Here is a 14,917-nt window from a genome sequence, read left to right as displayed (position 1 = left end):
ATATACCCTGCAGGACACCATCTAGTAAATGAGGTTTGGTGTGTGTGTGTGTGGTGCTAATATACTGAGGTGATTTTGATATAAGATTTGTTGGGTGCTTCTGGGTAGTGCAAGATCATAACTTTGTTTAAATTTGTGCAGGACGTGTATGTGAGAGAGATTTTTCCCATCACATGAGTTCATGGGACAGTAATTATTTTTGTTTGTTTGTTTGCTATATGTACCCCATTCATCTAACTGGGTTGTCCCAGCCACCCTGGGAGGCTTCCAACACATATAAAAAGATAATAAAATATTAAACCTTAAAAAGCTTCCCTATACAGGGCTGCCTTCAGATGTCTTCTCCTTGATATCTGATGGGAGGGTGTTCCACAGGGAGGGTGCCACTACAGTAAGCACTGTTCAAGTTTGCAATCCACTTCATAGCTGTGAAACCAGGAACCATCTTCCTCAGTTTATCATTTCATATGAAGTGTGATAGTCACATGAGGGCTATTCCAAATGAACAAGAAAATGGTGGAAGTACAGTGATGGGAAACCTGAGGCCCTCTAGATGCTCCTAGACTGCAGCTCTAATAATACCTGAGCATTGGCTATGCTGGCTAGGGTTAATGGGCAGTCCAACAACACTCAGAGGACCATAGTCTCTCCATCTCTGCTTTAGACCAATGTTTATTGCTGCCCAACTGTCTCTGGACAGTTTTTCTGTGTGTTTACAAATGAACTGACAGATGGCAGCCATTTTGTGTGAGAGAGGGGAACTAATCAGTCTAGAAAAAGCTATGTGTTTACCACAAGAGGGACAGCTTGTTTGAGCAAGCAGTCTTGCTTGTTAAATTAATTCTGTCATGGCCAATTGACAAGTCAGATTTTTGTCACTTTTTTGGGGGGGGGGTGTCTTCTGACATATCCAAGATTGTCAGAATTGGAAGTGAAATATCAGATGGATAAAGGTTTAGTATTAGAAGGCTTAAATAGTATTATCTTCATTTTCTTTCTCCATATTTGCTTTCACTCATAAAGCATCTGCTATATATTTATATATGGCACATATGTAGGAAATCCAAACATTTTGGGCAGGGGGGTCAGACTTCAGAATGCAACAACATACATCACTTCCATGTTTCATCTCCCCAGCCCTACCGCCATCCCAAATGCTGTGAGGTAACTATTCAACACAGTTCCTCTGGCAGATTTGCTGCATGAAAAGTATTTGTGTTTATTTGTTATATTTGAAAAAGGGATTTGTTTCTTTTCCCTATACAGTTTGGAACAGCTCACTTCTGTGAGCTGTCTGTATTACCTAGAGGGAAGATGAGTGCTTTGTTTACCCATAAGGAAGCTTGCTTAAGAAGCAGTTTTACTTGTAAAAGCAAGTAAGCCATAGCCAATTGGCTGGCTGGGACTTTTGACATGACACAATCTGCTTGTACATGCCCTCACTTTGTTATGGATAATATGAGTGAATCTATCAGATATGAGGCTTGAATACAGAGAGTGCCATATAAACTCAGAGAGAGAGAGAGCATTGTATTGGATGTCACAATCCATGTTCCTTGTTTCATGTTGCCTAGGTTGCTGAGCAGAGGTAAACAATGGTTTGATGTATGAAGGAATGAGTGAAAATTAGCCATATTAAAAGTAATATAGCACCATGTTCTTGTAAACAACTCCAGGGCCATTAGTCCTTGAAAGCAGAAAACTAGATCTGAACTGAATTTTTATGAATGTTTACTTTTGTGCTCTAATGCACACATTTGATGAGGGATTTTTTTGTCAGTTAAGAAGTCATGCCAAAACAGAAAATATAACTTTACTTCTTGTGCAAATATTCTCGGCTCAGAGGGAAGACTGCAAAAGCCTCCAAAGTTTGATTCTGAAAGTTCCAGGGAATTGTACATTCCCTGAATAAGGGACAAAGACACCCTTGTATGGACCAGCACACACATTTAAATGTGACAGATAATGTCTACACAGGGTAAGCAGTTTAACCATGGTCCATGATGCATGTAAGTTGGAAGTTATTTGCCAGCCAGTCTGATGTGAGATGGGCTTGGTGATAGCTTCATTTAATGAAGACATATCAGCAGTGGCCAACGTTTCTGACATGTGTGCCAAAAGTCTAGTCCAAAGTATTGAATGTTGTTGCTCTGTTGTGCACTGTAGTCCGTATGCCAGCTTTTCATTCTCTATGCCAGTGGTTTTCAATCAGTGTGCCGTGTAGCCCTGAATGGTGTACCACAGGTAGCACCAAGCTCCATCCCTCCTTCCTTCTCTCTCTCTGATAACAATAATCAGACCTCGGTAAAGAAAGTACACTCCTGTTGGTTGGGACCATTAACATGATGCATTACAATTGGACAGGCTGTATTGGGTATTGTCGAGGGGCTGCATGGAGGAGGACAAGAAGAGGAGGGAGAGAGCGAGCTGGTGAGTTGGAGGGAGGAGGCAGTAAAGGCAGAGATGAACATAGGGAGTAGATTGATTGATTGATTGATTGATTGATTGATTGATTTGAGATAACTGTACTTATTAGTTGGTTTGCCTGAGACAGGCAAGAAGCCCAAGGAAGGGAGGGAAGGAGGAGTCAGAGGTGATATCCTAGAGGGGTTAAAGTGGGGCACAAAGCAGGTGGGGGTTCTACGCCAAGGGGGCAGCTAGCCAGCTGGTATTGAGTGGGATGCACCTGGCAGATTGGGGGGCTCGGATGGAGGAGAGCACCAGTGGGTGAGAGGGGACCAACTTGTATTCACTTGTATTCACAGGATCAAGTGGGGTTGGATAAAGAAACAAGCAGAAGACCACAGTGGGACAGATATTTGTGGCAGGGGCACTGTTGGTAAGGGGGCTGGAGGAGCCCCACAGAACTGGAGAGAAATTAGGGAGCAGAAACAGATTCAGATAAGGCCTTTGAAGGGGAAGTAGGGCAGAGTCAGAGGTGGAAGTCAAAAGGGCTGAAAATCTCTATGCAGTACCTTTGAGTGAGTTTGCTTTTAGATCACTGAAACAGGGAATGGGCAGAATCACTACATAGAAAAGCAGGCGTAAGTTAAGTCTATGACTTACCTTGGACTTTTGTTTTTCTGGTCTAAGTGTTTTTGAGCAATGATGGAAGTGAGCAAACATTACACGTTCATTGGGGGAGAGACAGGTCTCTTGCAGATGTCTTGCCTCGAGGCTCACAAAATTCTCAATCCAGCCCTGAGGTTATAAATCGAAAGAACCAAATCACTTGGAATTATAGCAGAAGCATGTTTTTATTAGGTTGATTTATTTGCCTCTCTTTGAAGAACTCCATCCCCAATGAAGTGATAAAAGCTATTTGCTTGACTTTAGCATCTTATTGTACTGGGGGAAAATGGAAATAATTTGTAGGTAGGAAGCCTGGTGATTCATAAGATACTAAAATATTTTCAGGTGGAAAGATTGAGTTCCTACAGATAGGTTGTTTTGTGTTAAAAATAACTGCAATCAGAAATTGCTCCCTATAATGTATTTACAAAAGAAAACAACCTTGTTTTCTTCCCCCAAACACAAAGATCAGATATGAATCTGTGGTCTTATGCTTGCAGATCCTTATGATAGTTAGTGGTGTTTTTTTCTGGGGGGACGCGGGGGGATGCATAGCGTGTTCTCCGTCATGGAGAGCACGTGTTGCAGTGGGGGCCGCCAGGACACTCCAAAGTTGGGGACGGGCTAATTGACCATTGGCCACTGAAACGATTGGGCTTCCCTTGTTGTTGGGAAGAAGTTGATGTTGCCATTTGTTGACTGACAGCCAGAAATGCTAAAACTACTTGCACAAGGCTAGGGCTTCCTCTTTTTGCTCGTGCAACGAATTGCCCGTCCCCCCCCCTAGAATTAGGGTTATTCGCGTTGACCTTGCTGTGCCTGTCATGGGGTCGTATGCTCTTGGGGCAGGGGCCCAGTAGGAATTTTGTCCATCTGGCTGATTGGCTGGTGCCATTTGGTTTTTGCCTACTGCGTAGCAAATCGTCACAACTTGTAAGGTTGTGGTTAGGCATTGGTTTATGGTTTGGTTGGTTGAGGGCATGGATTGGCTGTGCCTGCCCCTCTAATGCTGCTGCTGCAAGGGATTCCGTTAAAGGAATCGGGGGCTAATTATTGCTTGTCCACCCTGTCAAGGGGGCTCGGGCCACTGCAAGAGCTCCTGGCTGCATTTGGGGTGGGCTGAGGGCAGGTTCCCTGCTCCGTCGCTAGCCCCAAGTGTATTCCCCTTTTCTGACTTTCGCAGGCATGTGGAATGTCAGACTGTCCCCCACGGTGGGGGCAGCTAGTCACAACCAATGCCTAAGCAACCACTCACTTGCTTGTATTTTAATAAAGTTGTGGCCAAAATTATGCCAAAAACCTTAAACAAAAATTCCGTGTGATGTGTGAGTTATTGGGGTGGCCCTGGGGACTTCGACACGCAAACCCCTAAACATTTTGTGACTCTAAGTTTGGCCTCATTGAGGCACAGCATTTCAATATGAGTAGGAAAATGAGAGTACCCCTAAACATTTTTTTAAGAAAAAAAAAGCAGTGGTGATAGTTAATACATTTCAGAATCACATGCAAACATCCCAACATCGCAAAGCTGCTTTTCAGTAGGCTTTGCCTGTCTTCTGTTTCAGAACATGGGTATAACAAAGCAACATCAGAAGTGGCTCACACCATGCATATTGTTGCTAGGGCAACCCTGTGTTTGTGGGCCTTCTGGTCTTTTATGCATAGAATCATCCCAGCTATACCTTAAAGGTTGCTCATTCTATTCATTAGCACAATTGATGCCTCTTCCAAACCACATGGAATAAGAACAGGGTTATAGTGACTAATCTTTCTAGATAAATGTCAGTGTAAAAGTGGCCAGAGTAGCTGCCAGGGGAAAAGAGCATTAGTGTCAGGGAAGCTTAGCCAAGCGATTAAGTGACACTATATTGGCTTGATATGGTATCCATGTTTTTGAAAGTTGTGTCAAAATAGTTGGATCCCTTGGGCATAGAGTGGAAAGTAATACGAGTCTTCTAGGAACATCACACAAAGTTGCATCCCTGTAATTCATAAAACATAGCTGTAGGATTTCTTTCACTATATTCTTTATGGAAAACATGAATACAGCATCCCAGTGGCCTTTGGTCCCCTGGCTGAAGACCAGAGTTTGTTTCAAATGACTTGACACTGCCAACACTTTCAAAGGGGCAAGTATTGGATTTTGTGGCTTGCATTGGAACTGAAAGGCACAAGCCTTGAGATAATTATCTTCCAAAGGCACAGATTCTCATTCCCTAAAGACTTGTGGAAACAAGTAGCTTGTGCCTGTTTTGACAGCTGCCTTTTGTGATGCCTGGGGAGCTTGAAATCATAAGCTGATCATGGCTATGCATGCAACTTTGGCTCATCCTAGATCAGTTACTGCAGTTGGAGGTTGAGATCTCTTTCTTGGTCTGATGGGGAGGCCTAGCAGATGTACTTTGTGCTAAGGTTAGCACAGTGTAAACTGCTCTGCTTGGATCTGTGTTTATGAATATTCATGTGTCATGGAACCTTGCAGGTCACTTCCTGCTAGGAATTCCTCATCTGGAGGACATCATTGCTCTGTGCCATCATCTGCCCCTGTTTCCTCCCCTTCCCTTTTCATCATATTATGATTTAAATAATGGCATTGTTCTGAAATACCTGCCTCTAAATGGCAGGTAACCACCAGGTTTCTCTCTAGAACCCATGTTGATCTCAGACATCAAATTATACATTATATGATAAATCAATGCTTTGAACTTCCCATTAATTTTCTTTTCTTAATGACAGCTGCTAGGGAAAGGGGAAGATTTGAACCTAGGCCAAAGGTTGCGTGGTGAAAGTAAAGATCCCTCCACCTTTGCACTGCAGCTGCAGTCCAAAACATTTCCCACGATACTGCTTTTAGGAGAGAAAATTGCACATGAAAATCTATCTAGGAATCTCCCATGTTTTGCTACTTTGGGCTTACAATGTCCTCTTAGTATTTGCATCATCTGTGCATGACATGTGGATAGCCAAGACACTGAAACAGTCCTTGTTGTTTGCTGGTGCATTATTCTCCAGCGCCTTTTCTATAAAGATATGCCAAAACGCGAACACGAGCATCTTCAGGAGAATTGTAAAAACTGGGCTGTTTTTGGTTGCAAAACTGGCAAATATGGAAACACTTCTGAACGCTTGAATTTTAGCGCATTTCTCACACTGCCATTTTATATACACTTCCCTTGGAATTAGTACCATTGAACTCAATAGGGTTTGCTTACAAGGGCTGGGTGGTAAAATTTTGTCTAACACATAAAATGCCATTATCTTGTTTTAAAAAAATGATTATTCACAGATGGCATTCTTAATAGTGCACCTTCTTTTGATCTGGGTAACTGTGATAGATTATAAGGAAGGAAGCATTATATATAGTATGCTGAACAGTGGAAATGAGAGCACTTGATATGTTAGGGGGAAATAATTAAATTCAAATTGCTTGAATGGAAAACATTGCAGGTAGTGGGAAATGTTAAAGGACAACTACCGTATATACTCGAGTATAAGCCGACCCAAATATAAGCCAAGGCACCTAATTTTACCACAAAAAACTGGGAAAACTTATTGACTCGAGTATAAGCCGGTTCACCACACCACAAACCTGGTGGTGGTGGCAGTGGGGGAAGAAGAACAAGCAGGCCTAAAAGGCTGCTTTCGGGCTGCTCGTTCCTTCTCCTCTGCCACCGACAGCAGCAAAGGTGGAGGAGGAGTAAGGAGCAGCCCAAAAGGACCCTCACTTGAGTATAAGCCAAGGGGGGCTTTTTGAGCATTAAAAATGTGCTGAAAAAGTCTGCTTATACTTGAGAATATACTGTACTTCTATTAGTTGCTTACATTAAGGGACTACAGAAGCCCCTCAAAGACCAGGGGATATGTAAGCAAAGCTTACACTCATTTTTCTTTACTTCTTCTATAGCTAGTTGTGTTTGATGAAATTACTGTAGATGAGAGGAATAGAAACAAAGAGAAAAAAGGGCAATGCATTATTTTTCATTACATTACCAAATTCCTCTACACCCATATTTTGACATTTAGAACAACATAATATGCATGTCTTTGTTCATTAGGGTCTTCAGATTAGCTAGCAACAGCCAGGGAGAGAGAAAAAGAATGTTAAATGTAAACTAACCTTTTACAGGCTAAACAACAAAGAAGCGGAAGTAAGAATGAAAGAATAAATATTTTACATGATGGGTCCACATAGCTTTTTTTGACTAACAATACACAAAATGAGAGACCCTCAATGCAAACATGCATTTTGTTATCCTGTTTGCACTTTTGTCTTTGTATCAAAAAATATGTACTTTATCAGAAAAAGTAATTGGAAAAGAAAGGTTATCGCACCATAGAAATAAAGTAAAAGGGGTATTATGAAAAGGGGTGCATTAAAATGAAAGATGAGGGGATTACCTAATAGTTATTCAGTTTACATATTTTTAAAGATCACTGTATATTGCTTTAACATAGAAGTGGTTTAAATATGAGTAAAGCCCAAGATTTACTGGTAATCTCTCTAGGAATATTTATTCTTAGGTTGGGTCATTAGTATCACTTCATACAGCCAAAAAAGCATTGAAGTGATGTAGACTGCGTTGTCCTCAGCTGTTTTTCTGCAAACCGCTGTGCAAAACCAGAACTGGGTGACATCTCCCAGGGATCTAGGGAAGTCATTGGACCCTAATAAATAGCCCTTTTTTCTGGGAGCTGACCCCATGGGAAAGCTGTAGCTTCAGGACACCTGACATGCCCTAACTGATCACAGCTCCTTACCCTTGACACAACCTTCCACAATTTCTACCAGGATCCCAGGAACAGAAAGTGTGGTGAGAGTCTCTTAGTTAGGCTAGGAACAAAAATCAAGTCTGGGAGAATAAAACTAATCACTGAGACCTACTCAGGAGGGGGAAACAATATCTTATAAGTCCTCTGGAACAGAGTCTTGCTAATATTCCAGGAAGGAGTGGGGTATCCAGGGTAGCTATAAAATTGCTTAGTTGGTTTCTAACTGATCACTAGACAGAATGCTGGGCATTGCATGAGTCCAAACGAAATGTAACTAAGTGCAAAATAGCACACTGAGAAGAGCTTCTGAAGATGTCTTCAGAAGCCCCCTCAAAGTGTTATTTTCTGCAGCACTCTGATCAGGGGTTGTGAAGATCTGCCAATCATCTGATTTTCAGATCTTCAGAAACTCAGTTCAAAGTGTTGCACAAAATAGCAGTTTGAAAGAGGCTTCTAAAGACCCCGTGGGCAAAAAGGTCACCTGATAAAATTTTGACATCAGATGATGGACAGGTGTGAAGCTCCACCCACCTGTGAAACTTGGCCTACAAGGGGCAGGAGAGATAATTCGGGCTAGAAAAGTTCCTTACCTCTGAACTAAGACATTTGTCACCTTGGCTCAGTCTGATATTTCCAGGAATGACACAGTTTGTAAACTTAGCTCTCTGGAAGTGCTCCTTATCACTACCAAGATCAAAGCTCCCACCTGTGGACTACACCCAAAATGTGAACCTAAATCTTCAAGAGGACTGAAACTGAAATTCAGTATAGGTTGAAACACTATCCCCCACTCTGTCTTTCTGCTGAAACTTTTTGCAACCCGGCCTGATTTATTTTTTTCAGTACAAACTTTATCTTAGCTGCTTGATAAAATGCTATTTCAAACTTGATTTTAAAGTAGTTAAATTGATGTAGTTTTAGTTGCTACTTGTTTGATTATGGACTAAGTGCTGTTTTTGCTTTTGTCTGTAAGCTGTTCTGAGGGCTCGATGGGAGCCATGTGGTTGGTAAATAAATCATAATAAATGATTGGTTCATATGGGGTTATTGGCACAATGGCAGCTGAAACAATATGGTGCCAAGCATGTAGTCGCGCACAGCAGAGATGAACAGCTAATTGCAGCTGGAAATCGCTAGTCATTCTGCTGTCCTCCATTTTCCAAACTCTGATCTACTGAAAGTTGATGACTCACTTTCATTTTAATTTCACTTTTTTTAGAGAGAACCTGAGCTTGTGCTAGGTGTCAGGCTGCCTACCACCCTGTCAGATGGCATTCCCACAGCGGGTGCGTATGCCTGACAAAGACATGTGCCAATTAAGGCTTGGAAAGTGCTAAATTTCAATCACCGCCCTCCCAGGAAAGCTTATCAGTGGCAGCAGGGCGGCTGTTTGTTGAAGATACAGAATTATGTTGCCGCTCCGCTCCCTGAATAGACCTATAAATCCCCCACTACGAAGATGGGGAAGGGAGGGGCATTTGCACATAAAGCATTTCTGGTAGTTGCTCTCCTGATACAAGATGGCAGTAAACCAAATAATGAAGTCAGGCTAGCAGTGTGCCAGGTCTCACATCCATCTGTAACAGGAATTAAGGGCACTGTCAGCAACTGAACCTGTTAACCCGAAAAGCAGCTTAACAAAACCTCCAACAGAGATAGTACTTAAAGTATGTCCATAGTTTTGGGGGGCACCACTGTTTTCTATATGTTTTGGTGGTTTTACAAGGGCATGGTGAAATTACTAGAGCCTGTACTACCCCATATAAATGATATTCCATTGAGTGTTATCTACACCAGGGGTGTCCGGGACTTTTTTCAGCTGAAACTCACAGGAACTCAGTTCTGGCGCTTCTCAGGGTGGTGCCATTGCCATTATAAGAGAACAAGGGAGGTGTTCATGGTGAATTCTGGCACCTCTTTTCCTAGAAAAATAGCATTGGAGGTGTCTAACCTGTAGCCCTCTGGTTAGACTCCTGCTCCCACCAGTCTTAGGCAGCATGGCTAATGGCCTGGAATAATGAGAGCTGTAGTTCATCAATGTATGGAGGACTACATGTTATCCACCCTTGCTATACATGACCACAATGCCAATAAGGTGGATATGTGGCTGTGGGGGTTGGGGTGGGGGGAATCTGGCCTACCACAATGAATGAATGAATGAATGACTTTACAGTAACTAGCATGGAAGCCACAAGCACACTTTGATTAAGTAATGCCAGAAGCACATCTGCACTGAAAAATTATGTAATGCAGCTTTCCCTTAAAATTTCATTTAAGACTAATCTCTTTCTCTCTCTCTTTTAATTGGGTCGGTAAACCCAATTAATGGGATGCTGTGGGTGTAATTCATCTTGTTTTAAGCAAAGCATTTGACAACATGCCCCATATTTCGCTCCATGAACTGGTTAAATTTGGGTTAGATGATAATGCCACCAAATGGATTTCCAGCTGGTTGGAAAATGGTACTACTGGAGGGCTCATCATTGGTTGCCTTTAGGGTGCTGCAAGGCTCTGTTCCAGGTCTGGTATTCTTTGTACATTGGGATCAACGCCTTAGGTGAAGAAGTGGAGGCAATGCTTGCTAAATGTGTGGATAATCGGGGAGAAATAGCAAACACCTCAAAAGATAGGAATAAAATTCAAAATGACCCTGATAGAATGGGAAATGGCTGAAATTAACAAAAGGAAATTTGATACAGAAAAATGCAAAGTTCATCATTTAGGGCAAACAAACAAAACATCAAATGGGCAGGTATAAAGTGGACAATATATGTACTTTTGTTTGTTTGTTAAACAAGAAAAACTTTAATAAAAAGTTTCCAGATCATAAAATGTAACAGCTGCCATTTTAAAAGGATATAAACTAATTGAAAAAAGGTACAGAGGGGGGCAACAAAGGTAGTTAGGGGTATGGATGACAAGTCCATAAGCTAAACATGTTTAGCTGGATGATAATACTCTTGAGAGGCCTCAAGGGCTATCACACAGAAATGATCAATGAATGGTTATGTGCTGCCCCGGAGAGTATGGCTACATCCATTAACAGATTTCAGCTAAAGTTCAGGAGAAGCATTTTATCCATAAGAGCAGTCCTATAACTGAACCAATTACAAACAGGTATTGTGGGTTCCCTTGGCAAAGGTCTTCAAGCACCTATTGGAAAGCCATCCTTTGTTCTGCATTTCCAGCATTGTACAGGGTGTTGGACCTACAAGATCCTGTCCAACTCTATGACTCCATACTATTTAGAAGAATATACTATACTATGGGTCTTTATTAAAGTCTGTGGTTTATCTATCAGTGTTGTACAATGTGAGGGCTTATTTCTGGGGGCAGGGGGTAACTGCCAGAGTAGAAGATCTTGACCATTAATTCACGTGGAGCCCCTGCATCAGGTCTAGAAAAATAGTTTTAATCTGGCTCACACCATGTTGATGTTTCACCTTTATCATGTGCTTTGAGTGATAAAGCAGATGACCCTTCCCTTTTTTCTGAGAGAAGTTGCCACATGCGGCAGACACTGTTGAGAGGAATTCCGATGTCTGCGGACGTCTCTGCAGACACTTCCATATCAGTTAAGCAAATGCTTGAGCAATTCATTTAATTATGTTAAGCACCCATTAACAGCAGTCTAAGTCCTCCCCTGGGTCATATCAGTTCTATGAGATTCTAATTGTTAGAGAGTAACCATGATTTCCTTCTTGTGCCTGCAGGTGATTTTAATTCTGACAAAGCTGTATGACTACAACCTGGGGAGTATCACGGAGAGCTCACTGTGGAGGTATGTAGATAAGCTGAGTTAATAATTACCAACTTACTTAACAATTTGGACACTGTGGTACAGTCCTTTCATTAGATTTAATTGGATTTCTTACATGATGGAAGGTTTGCAGGTCTCTCAGAGTGGTCATTTATGGCTCTGCTCATTCTTCACACATGGAGATGTCAGAATTGAGCCATCCTCTTCAGCTACAGTACATGATGTACTGCTGCTTTCATGTATCTGCTAATTAAAAATGAAAATTTGATTTAAAAACTGAAAGCGAAACCTAATGTTGTTCCAATTTGTAGTAATAATTTATTTCCTACAATATGGTGAGTAGTGCATTAACAAGCTCTTTTTCCAATAGAATAACAGAATCCTAGAATCTTAGAGTTGGAAGGGACCCAAGGGTCATCTAGTCCAACCCCCTGCAATACAGAAATCTCAGCTAAAGCGTCCATGACAGATGGCCATCCAACCTCGGTTTAAAAACCTCCAAGGAAGTATAGCCCACCACCTCTTGTGGGAGTCTGTTCCACAATATTAGTTAATTTCCTTTTCAAGCTTAGCGGTGATATTTTCTTTCTATTCACGCTTTTCTATTCACACTGCCTCTGCTACACACACACACAATCTCTCTCTCTTAACATTATATATAATATTTAACTCAACTCTTACTCTTTGCTTAGAAAGCTTATATGGAGCTTTTAATGGACTCCTGTTTAGTCACCCATTATACCTAGAGTTGCTTAACGTCAACAACAATGTAGCAATGTGTGTCCCAAACTAATTCATATAAAAATACTGTATGTATTTCCTTTGTGCATTCTCCCATCCCATGTTGGGAAGAAACATGCTGGTCATCTAATATTCTCTTGCATTGAGTAAAGGAATCTGAAGGATAGCAACTTGAAAAAAAATTCTACTATTTTTGTCAAGAAGACAGAAGTTCCAAGTGTTTGCTTTTCCCCCGTTTTCCTTTGCATTTATAAATTACTACATGGTTACAGTATTAATAATAAATATGCCTATGTTTATTATATCATAAATGGAAAACACAGTACAGTATAAATCTAAAAGCATGAACTTCTCCACTGACTCACCCCTCCGGTAGATGGCAGTGCTGCTGCTGGGAGACAAGCTTCTAATGGTGGAGAATAGTACAGATGAGGTTTGGCTTGGGGCATTAGATCTTTGCACTGAGAGGGGATCTCTTCTCTTTAATTTCACCAGAGACTACCAGTAGATGTGTTGCAAAGTTCTTTCTATGAGACAACAAAAAGTGATATTAGGAAGTTTTTAAAGAGTTTAGCAATAGGCTATTGGGTGCTATTTCTATTTGCCTTGTGACATTAGTGTAGACCTTGGTGTTTGTTCCTTAAAAATATCAAACAGTACATAGAAATAAAATGAAAAGAGCAACCTTTTGCAACCTTGAATGTTCCAAGCTTTTCCAGGTATGATGTCAATGAATGAAATAATGTATTCTCTTGCAAATGAGTGTTTTGATCTTGTTTGCTTATAAATGACATCCAGTTTCTGAAGGCTGAAGAGAGCAAGGACTCCCCTCATCCCTCTTAGGTTCAATATACCGTATTTTTCGCCCTATAAGACGCACTTTTCCCCCTCCAAAAATGAAGGGGAAATGTGGGTGCATCTTATGGGGCGAATGCAGGCTTTCGCTGAAGCCTGGAGAGCGAGAGCGGTAGGTGATCACCGACCCCTCTCCCTCTCCAGGCTTCAGGAAGCTATCCGCAAGCAGCGGGAACGTTCCCGCTGCTTGGGGAGAGTTGCCGGCATCCCGAAGCCTGCGCGCGCTGACCTCAGCGCGTCCAGGCTTCGCGGACCTCTCCCCAAGCAGCGGGAACGTTCCCGCTGCTTGGGGAGAGTTGCCGGCATCCCGAAGCCTGCGCGCGCTGACCTCAGCGCGTCCAGGCTTCGCGGACCTCTCCCCAAGCAGCGGGAACGTTCCCGCTGCTTGGGGAGAGTTGCCGGCATCCCGAAGCCTGCGCGCGCTGACCTCAGCGCGTCCAGGCTTCGCGGACCTCTCCCCAAGCAGCGGGAACGTTCCCGCTGCTTGGGGAGAGTTGCCGGCATCCCGAAGCCTGCGCGCGCTGACCTCAGCGCGTCCAGGCTTCACGGATCTCTCCCCAAGCAGCGGGAACGCTCGGGAGGGCTCCCCCTGCTTCGGGCGAGTGTCTGCAAGCCTCGCGCACCCGGCAGGAGGTCCCGCCGGGTGCGCGAGGTTTGGGGCGGCAGCCTGTCGCCCGAAACATGGGGAGCCCTCGGGAGGGCTCCCCCTGCTTCGGGCGAGTGTCTGCAAGCCTCGCGCACCCGGCAGGAGGTCCCGCCGGGTGCGCGAGGCTTGGGGCGGCAGCCTGTCGCCCGAAACACGGGGAGCCCTCGGGAGGGCTACGCCTGCTTCGCGCGAGTGTCTGCAAGCCTCGCGCACCCGGCAGGAGGTCCCGCCGGGTGCGCGAGGCTTGGGGCGGCAGCCTGTCGCCCGAAACACGGGGAGCCCTCAGGAGGGCTCCCCCTGCTTCGCGCGAGTGTCTGCAAGCCTCGCGCACCCGGCAGGAGGTCCCGCCGGGTGCGCGAGGCTTGGGGCGGCAGCGGACTGCTTGCGCGCACCTAGAAGCTTGGGGCGCGTTGAGCTCAGCACGCCCCAAGCTCCTGGTGTAGCGCAGCGATCCGCTAGCCCTGGGAGAGCCCGGCGGCTCTCCCAAGCCTAGCGGACTGCTTGCGCGCACCTAGAAGCTTGGGGCGCGCTGAGCTCAGCACGCCCCAAGCTCCTGGTGTTGCGCAGCAATCCGCTAGCCCTGGGAGAGCCCCGCGGCTCTCCCAAGGCTAGCGGACTGCTTGCGCGCACGCAGAAGCTTGGGGCGCGCTGAGCTCAGCACGCCCCAAGCTCCTGGTGTAGCGCAGCGATCCGCTAGCCCTGGGAGAGCCCCGCTCTCCCAGGGCTAGCGGACTGCTTGCCGGCACGCAGAAGCTTGGGGCGCGCTGACCTCAGCTGGCCCCAAGCTTCTGGATTAGCGCAGGGGTCCGCTAGCCCTGGGAGAGGCGCCCTGGGAGAGGCACCCGGCTCTCCCACGCTAGCGGATACCTTACCGGCACGCAGAAGCTTGGGGCGCGCTGAGCTCCGCACGCCCCAAGCTCCTGGTGTAGCGCAGCGCACCTGGGGGGGAAATAAATTGTTTTTCCTTTATTTCCCCCCAAAAAAACTAGGTACGTCTTATGGGCCGGTGCGTCTTATGGGGCGAAAAATACGGTAGTGATATTTTCTCATTTTCCTTAAACTTTTAGAATGAT

General features: G+C 44.3%; 1 protein-coding gene across 7 annotated transcripts in view; it reads left to right on the top strand.

Annotated features, from left to right (window-relative positions):
- The window catches only part of SORCS1 (sortilin related VPS10 domain containing receptor 1), a 384,134-nt gene that overhangs the window by 119,280 nt on the left and 249,937 nt on the right, over positions 1-14,917 (top strand). For all 7 annotated transcript variants that reach the window (XM_082225237.1, XM_082225235.1, XM_082225232.1 and 4 more), the window contains exon 2: positions 11,556-11,623. In XM_082225237.1, the coding sequence (XP_082081363.1) occupies positions 11,556-11,623 (68 nt within the window). The remainder of the gene's footprint in view (positions 1-11,555; positions 11,624-14,917) is intronic.

Source organism: Podarcis vaucheri (genome assembly GCF_965113315.1).
Source record: "Podarcis vaucheri genome assembly, chromosome: 5".
NCBI classification, from domain to species: Eukaryota; Metazoa; Chordata; class Lepidosauria; order Squamata; family Lacertidae; genus Podarcis; species Podarcis vaucheri.
The sequence above is the reverse complement of the archived record's forward strand: the minus strand, read 5'-3'. Positions and strand labels throughout refer to the sequence as shown.